Raw genomic sequence first — 8,557 nt, 5'->3', positions numbered from 1 at the left:
ATCCTATCTTGGGCTTCATGTTCTGACTTAATGAGGAACCTGGTTCCCTGCGTTCATCAGGCATGATGGCCGTTCTCTGAGCCGCCAGCAGAGGGCGGAGCAACACCAGGCGGAACAGAAGACCCTGAACTGGAACCGAAACCTTTTCCAGTTCTAGAGGCAAACCATTCAAGACAAACGGGCCGAGGAACGTCTGCAGCGACAGCAGTGAAGATGAACAGCATTCATTCATTCGTTCACTCATTCACTCATTTGTTAGTTTTTTCCTCTAGAGATAAAAAAAACAAAACATTTTATATAAACGACGATTAAAATTCAATCAAATAAAGATTTATTTTAATATTAACCTTATTAAAAAACTTTAATGTGTTTAAATGTATAAAAAACAGCAACATTAAAACTCAACGATCTAAAACGGTTCCTGGAAAGTAAACGAGCTAAAACTGCGCTAGGCGTCGGGCACCATCCAGTGGCCAAAGTAAGCGGTGACGGTCTTCAGCTTGTTGTTCAGGAAGTTCTGCTCCACCTCCACCTTCCCTCCGGGACCCGCCAGCGCCGCCACCTGTAGGGGAGGAGATGCAGGTGCACAGGTTAGCGGCGGACGCTGCTGTGGCAGCTTTCAGGTGAACAGGCGCTACCTGGTTGACGTCTGCGTTGCGAGGCAGGAAATAAACGATGTTTTCTGAGATGCGTTTGGCTCGGCTGAAGATCTGGAAGGTGCGGCTGGTTAAGGAGGAAACTAATCCCGTCGTCAGGAGCAACAATTCAATTCAATTCAATTCAGTTTATTTATATAGCGCCAAATTCACAACACATGTCATCTCAAGGCACTTTACAGTTCAACCAGATCAAATTGATACAAAGTTTTCTATCTAAGGAAAACCAGTTGATTGCATTGACTCATTGACTCAAATACAATCCCCCACACTAAGCATGCTTGTAGCGACAGTGGAGAGGAAAAACTCCCTTTTAACAGGAAGAAACCTCCAGCAGAACCAGGCTCAGTGTGAGCGGCCATCTGCCGAGGCCGACTGGGGTTCAAGGAGACAGAAGCAGAGATACAAAAAGCAGCTGTAAAAGGCGGCCCCGTCCAGGAAACACACAGCCAGGCAGACGAGCTCCAAGGCAGCTCCCATGCCAGAGGACGAAGAAAGCACATCCACTCAGTCACGGTCAGAGAAACAGGACCACACTGGAAAACAGGCCGATCTCCAACATCTATAAACAAGGGTGTTGATAGAAGCAGCACAGCTGATGTTTCTTTCCAGGATGACGTCACAGCCAAACAGGAACAGACGAGGCAAAGCTACTCTGAGGAAAAGCAGAGAGAGCAGAAGGTTAGAGATTGAACTAACAGATTCTGCAGAATAGGAGAACAGAGAGAGAATGAAGCAGAATGATGAAATGGGGGTCCCTATGTCCTCCAAAAGTCTAAGCCTATAGCAGCATAACTATAGAGATAGCTCAGGATAACCTGAGCCACTCTAACTATAAGCTTTATCAAAAAGGAAAGTTTTAAGCCTAGCCTTAAAAGTAGACAGGGTGTCTGCCTCACGGACTAAAACTGGTAGTTGGTTCCACAGGAGAGGAGCCTGATAACTAAAAGATCTGCCTCCCATTCTACTTTTAGAAATTCTAGGAACCACTAGTAAACCTGCAGATTGAGAGCGAAGTGCTCTGTTAGGAACATAAGGAACAATCAGATCTCTGATATAAGATGGAGCTTGGCCATTTAAGGCTTTATATGTGAGAAGGAGGATTTTAAATTCTATTCTTGATTTAACAGGAAGCCAATGAAGAGAAGCCAGGACAGGCGAGATATGATCTCTCTTTTTAATTTTCATTAGAACTCTGGCTGCAGCATTTTGGATCAGCTGAAGGCTTTTAACTACAGTTTGTGGACTTCCTGATAGTAAAGAATTACAATAGTCCAGCCTTGAAGTAACAAATGCATGGACTAGTTTCTCAGCATCACCCCTGGACAGGATATTTCTAATTTTTGCAATGTTCCTCAGATGAAAGAAGGAAATTCTAGAAACCTCTTTGATGTGGGATTTAAATGACAGGTCCTGATCAAAAACAACACCAAGATTTTTTACTTTATTATCTGAAATCAGTTTAATCCCATCCAAATGAAGTGACTGGCTAATCAGTTTCTTTTTCAGAGACTCTGGTCCAAAGACTATAACTTCTGTTTTGTCTGCATTCAGAAGCAGAAAGTTAAGAGTCATCCAGGTTTTTATGTCTTCAAGACATGCCTGTAATCTATGTAATGGGTTAGCTTCATCTGGATTTATAGACAGATATAGCTGGGTATCATCAGCATAACAGTGGAAATTAATCCCATGCTGTCTAATAATTCTACCAATTGGGAGCATGTATAAAGTAAAGAGAATTGGTCCTAGCACTGATCCCTGTGGTACTCCACAGGTAACCTTTGAGCGTGTTGAAGATCTATCATTAACATGAACAAACTGAATTCGATCAGATAGATAAGATTTAAACCAGTCTAGTGCTGTTCCTTTAATTCCAACAAAATATTCAAGTCTTTCTAAAAGAATATTATGGTCAACTGTATCAAATGCAGCACTAAGATCCAACAGGACGAGCACAGATACAAGTCCATTATCTGAGGCCATGAGAATATCATTAGTGACTTTCACCAGAGCTGTTTCAGTGCTATGATGAGCTCTAAAGCCAGACTGAAACTCTTCAAAAAGTTCATTATGGTGGAAGTGATCGCAAACTTGTTTGGCAACTACTTTCTCAAGAATTTTGGATAAGAAAGGAAGATTGGATATAGGTCTATAATTGACCAAGTCATCTGGGTCAAGAGACGGTTTCTTAAGCAGAGGTTTAATTACAGCAACCTTAAAAGCTTTAGGTACATATCCCTGTAACAGAGATAGATTAATCACATCTAAAATGGAGGAGGAGATCAAAGGGAATACCTCCTTAAATAACCTGGTTGGAACTGGATCTAACATACAAGTTGAAGGCTTAGATGAAGACAATAATTTTGCTAATTCAGAGAGTTCAACTGGATCAAAGCAGTCTAAACCCAGTTCAGATTCCATGACTACCTCAGGTACAATCGCGGATAGAGGAGTGCTTATGATCTTATTTTTAATAAGATCAATCTTATTTATAAAGAATCCCATAAAGTCATTGCTGCTAAGAGCAGGTGGAATGGACGGTTCAACAGAGCTATGGCTCTGGGTGAGTTTGGCAACTGTATTAAAAAGAAATCTAGGATTATTCTTATTCTCCTCTATTAATGAGGAGAAGTATGCTGCTCTTGCTTTACAAAGGGTCCTCTTATACAGCAGTAAACCATTTTTCCAGACTAGGAAGGACTCTCGCAGGCCTGTGGAGCGATATTTTCTCTCCAGTTTCCTAGCATTTTGCTTCAAAGTACGCAGCTCTGCATTAAACCAAGGAGCAAGCTTTCTATTTTTAACGGTTTTCATTTTCAAAGGAGCTGCGTTGTCTAAGGCAATACGCAGAGAACTAGCAACCCCATCAACAAAATCATCAACCTGTGAAGGGGAATAAGCTAAACTTTTGCACTCTGCAGCACTGCTCAGTGACACAGAGGAGAGAGAAAGTGAAGCAGATTCTTTAAAATTTATAACTGCACTATCTGATAAAGATCTACTAAAATTGAACCTTCTTTTGGGGGAGGAGAACTCTGTTAAAGTAATCCTGAAGGTTATTAGAAAGTGGTCAGAGAGGACAGGGTTGTGAGGAAATACTGTTATTTCTTCACATTCTATGCCGTATGTCAGCACAAGATCCAAAGTATGAAGATGAGAATGCGTGGGACTATTCACATTTTGAACAAAGCCAATAGTGTCTAAGATAGCATTAAAGGCTGCTCTTAAGCTATCGCCTTCAATGTCAGCATGGATGTTAAAATCTCCCACTATGATGACCCTGTCAGTATTTAATACCAAATCAGAAAGGAACTCTGAAAACTCATCTAAAAATTCAGAGTAAGGACCTGGTGGACGATACAAAGTTACAAAAAGAAGAGGTTTTCTTGCCTTGAAATTTGGATCAGGGAAATTAAGGGTTAAATGTTCAAAAGAGTTGTAGGTATTAACTGTTTTGGGAGTAATCAGTAAGTCAGACTGGAAGATTGTTGCTACTCCTCCTCCTCGCCCAGAACTTCTGGGGATGTGAAAATTTAAATAGCTTGAAGGAGTTGCCTCATTTATGCTCACATAATCCTCTTGCTGCAGCCAGGTTTCTGTAAGGCAAAACAAGTCAATGTGATTATCACAAATCAAGTCATTAACTAGTCAAGTCATTAGCAACAGACTTTCTAACATAGAAGGATATCCATCGGGCTCCATCATGGTCCTCAGGTCAAACACATCTGCATTCAGATAATCCGGCCCCCCCCACGGCGGGGACAGGAAGACCACGTCCCCACGCAGAGTGGGCGCCAGCTCCAGGAAGTCTCCTTGCAGGAAGTCGATCCTCTCGGCGACGTCATAGACGGCGGCGTTGTGTCGAGCCATGTCCAGCCGATCCGCATCGATGTCGACGGCCAAGACTGGAGGAGCAACAAACATGAAACACTTTATAATGGTTAAACGAGCTACGCTAATGCTAGCTACCACAACGCCTAAGGCTTCAAGCTAGCCCGTTTCTGGCTCATGCCAACTATGAATTACCATGGTAACGCCTGAGATCATTTCAAAATAAGAGCAGAAATTTTAATTCATCTCTTAATTTCACTTTTTTTAATATTTGACTTAAAGTTGATTGATTGGCTTTATTGATCTCAGAGTGGAGAAATCTACACGTCACATCGGCTCAAATGTCCAAAGAAGCCGCCCGGGACCGGTGGCCGCAGAGACCATGAGAAGTTTGTTAAGAAGTTGCGAGATGTGGAAGTTGGAAGCTGTTGTGACTGGATTAGATGAAACTTTTGGGAAATATTGCGTCGATCATTTCTCAGCTCAGAGTGACGGGAGAGAAATCTGGAGGGAATCTTTTATTCAAGGGGGAAAATCTCCTGATAATCTGGAGGCCATTCATTAAATAACACATTTAAAATAACTAGTTAGCAGGAGGAACATGGGATTATCCTCCATCAGCAGGAGAAACATGGGATTATCCTCCATCAGCAGGAGAAACATGGGATTATCCTCCATCAGCAGGAGAAACATGGGATTATCCCCCATCAGCAGGAGAAACATGGGATTATCCTCCATCAGCAGGAGGAACATGGGATTATCCTCCATCAGCAGGAGGAACATGGGATTATCCCCCATCAGCAGGAGAAACATGGGATTATCCTCCATCAGCAGGAGGAACATGGGATTATCCTCCATCAGCAGGAGAAACATGGGATTATCCCCCATCAGCAGGAGAAACATGGGATTATCCCCCATCAGCAGGAGAAACATGGGATTATCCTCCATCAGCAGGAGGAACATGGGATTATCCTCCATCAGCAGGAGAAACATGGGATTATCCCATCCATTAGCAGGAGGAACATGGGATTATCCTCTATCAGCAGGAGAAACATGGGATTATCCTCCATTAGCAGGAGGAACATGGGATTATCCTCTATCAGCAGGAGAAACATGGGATTATCCTCCATCAGCAGGAGAAACATGGGATTATCCTCCATCAGCAGGAGAAACATGGGATTATCCTCCATCAGCAGGAGAAACATGGGATTATCCTCCATCAGCAGGAGAAACATGGGATTATCCCCCATCAGCAGGAGAAACATGGGATTATCATCCATCAGCAGGAGAAACATGGGATTATCCCCCATCAGCAGGAGAAACATGGGATTATCCTCCATCAGCAGGAGAAACATGGGATTATCCCCTCCATTAGCAGGAGAAACATGGGATTATCCCCTCTATTAGCAGGAGGAACATGGGATTATCCTCCATCAGCAGGAGAAACATGGGATTATCCTCCATTAGCAGGAGAAACATGGGATTATCCTCCATCAGCAGGAGAAACATGGGATTATCCTCCATCAGCAGGAGAAACATGGGATTATCCTCCATCAGCAGGAGAAACATGGGATTATCCCCTCCATTAGCAGGAGGAACATGGGATTATCCTCCATTAGCAGGAGAAACATGGGATTATCCTCCATCAGCAGGAGAAACATGGGATTATCCTCCATCAGCAGGAGAAACATGGGATTATCCTCCATTAGCAGGAGGAACATGGGATTATCCTCCATCATTAGCAGGAACATGGGATTATCCTCCATCAGCAGGAGAAACATGGGATTATCCTCCATCAGCAGGAGAAACATGGGATTATCCTCCATCAGCAGGAGGAACATGGGATTATCCTCCATCAGCAGGAGGAACATGGGATTATCGTCCATCAGCAGGAGAAACATGGGATTATCCCCCATCAGCAGGAGAAACATGGGATTATCCTCCATCAGCAGGAGAAACATGGGATTATCCCCCATCAGCAGGAGAAACATGGGATTATCCTCCATCAGCAGGAGAAACATGGGATTATCCCCTCCATTAGCAGGAGAAACATGGGATTATCCCCTCCATTAGCAGGAGGAACATGGGATTATCCTCCATCAGCAGGAGAAACATGGGATTATCCTCCATTAGCAGGAGAAACATGGGATTATCCTCCATCAGCAGGAGAAACATGGGATTATCCTCCATCAGCAGGAGAAACATGGGATTATCCTCCATCAGCAGGAGAAACATGGGATTATCCCCTCCATTAGCAGGAGGAACATGGGATTATCCTCCATTAGCAGGAGAAACATGGGATTATCCTCCATCAGCAGGAGAAACATGGGATTATCCTCCATCAGCAGGAGAAACATGGGATTATCCTCCATTAGCAGGAGGAACATGGGATTATCCTCCATCATTAGCAGGAACATGGGATTATCCTCCATCAGCAGGAGAAACATGGGATTATCCTCCATCAGCAGGAGAAACATGGGATTATCCTCCATCAGCAGGAGGAACATGGGATTATCCTCCATCAGCAGGAGGAACATGGGATTATCGTCCATCAGCAGGAGAAACATGGGATTATCCTCCATCAGCAGGAGAAACATGGGATTATCCTCCATTAGCAGGAGGAACATGGGATTATCCTCCATCATTAGGAGGAACATGGGATTATCCTCCATCAGCAGGAGAAACATGGGATTATCCTCCATCAGCAGGAGGAACATGGGATTATCCTCCATCAGCAGGAGGAACATGGGATTATCGTCCATCAGCAGGAGAAACATGGGATTATCCTCCATCAGCAGGAGAAACATGGGATTATCCCCTCCATTAGCAGGAGGAACATGGGATTATCCTCCATCAGCAGGAGGAACATGGGATTATCCTCCATCAGCAGGAGAAACATGGGATTATCGTCCATCAGCAGGAGAAACATGGGATTATCCTCCATCAGCAGGAGAAACATGGGATTATCCTCCATTAGCAGGAGGAACATGGGATTATCCTCCATCATTAGGAGGAACATGGGATTATCCTCCATCAGCAGGAGAAACATGGGATTATCCTCCATTAGCAGGAGGAACATGGGATTATCCTCCATCATTAGGAGGAACATGGGATTATCCTCCATCAGCAGGAGAAACATGGGATTATCCTCCATCAGCAGGAGGAACATGGGATTATCCTCCATCAGCAGGAGGAACATGGGATTATCGTCCATCAGCAGGAGAAACATGGGATTATCCTCCATTAGCAGGAGGAACATGGGATTATCCTCCATCAGCAGGAGGAACATGGGATTATCCTCCATCAGCAGGAGAAACATGGGATTATCCTCCATCAGCAGGAGAAACATGGGATTATCCTCCATCAGCAGGAGGAACATGGGATTATCGTCCATCAGCAGGAGGAACATGGGATTATCGTCCATCAGCAGGAGAAACATGGGATTATCCTCCATTAGCAGGAGGAACATGGGATTATCCTCCATCAGCAGGAGGAACATGGGATTATCCTCCATCAGCAGGAGGAACATGGGATTATCGTCCATCAGCAGGAGAAACATGGGATTATCCTCCATCAGCAGGAGAAACATGGGATTATCCCCTCCATTAGCAGGAGGAACATGGGATTATCCTCCATCAGCAGGAGGAACATGGGATTATCCTCCATCAGCAGGAGAAACATGGGATTATCGTCCATCAGCAGGAGAAACATGGGATTATCCTCCATCAGCAGGAGAAACATGGGATTATCCTCCATTAGCAGGAGGAACATGGGATTATCCTCCATCATTAGGAGGAACATGGGATTATCCTCCATTAGCAGGAGGAACATGGGATTATCCTCCATCAGCAGGAGGAACATGGGATTATCCTCCATCAGCAGGAGGAACATGGGATTATCGTCCATCAGCAGGAGAAACATGGGATTATCCTCCATTAGCAGGAGGAACATGGGATTATCCTCCATCAGCAGGAGAAACATGGGATTATCCTCCATCAGCAGGAGGAACATGGGATTATCCTCCATCAGCAGGAGGAACATGGGATTATCGTCCATCAGCAGGAGAAACA

The 8,557-nt window shown here is 44.1% G+C and overlaps 1 protein-coding gene across 3 annotated transcripts in view; it reads right to left on the bottom strand.

The window, feature by feature from the left end:
• Positions 1-308: 308 nt before the first annotated feature.
• tgs1 (trimethylguanosine synthase 1) overlaps positions 309-8,557 on the bottom strand; it is a 30,455-nt gene continuing 22,206 nt past the window's right edge. For 2 of the 3 annotated variants that reach the window (XM_038301626.1, XM_038301618.1), the window contains exons 13-15: positions 4,322-4,561; positions 639-763; positions 309-562 (exon numbers count right to left, since the gene is read on the bottom strand). In XM_038301626.1, the coding sequence (XP_038157554.1) occupies positions 449-562; positions 639-763; positions 4,322-4,561 (479 nt within the window). In that variant the 3' untranslated portion in view covers positions 309-448. The remainder of the gene's footprint in view (positions 563-638; positions 764-4,321; positions 4,562-8,557) is intronic. The other variant, XM_038301633.1, reaches the window with a different exon arrangement.

Source organism: Cyprinodon tularosa, unplaced genomic scaffold (assembly GCF_016077235.1).
Source record: "Cyprinodon tularosa strain WSP-4 unplaced genomic scaffold, ASM1607723v1 ctg1126, whole genome shotgun sequence".
NCBI lineage: Eukaryota > Metazoa > Chordata > Actinopteri > Cyprinodontiformes > Cyprinodontidae > Cyprinodon > Cyprinodon tularosa.
This window is presented reverse-complemented; position numbering and strand designations above follow the sequence as displayed.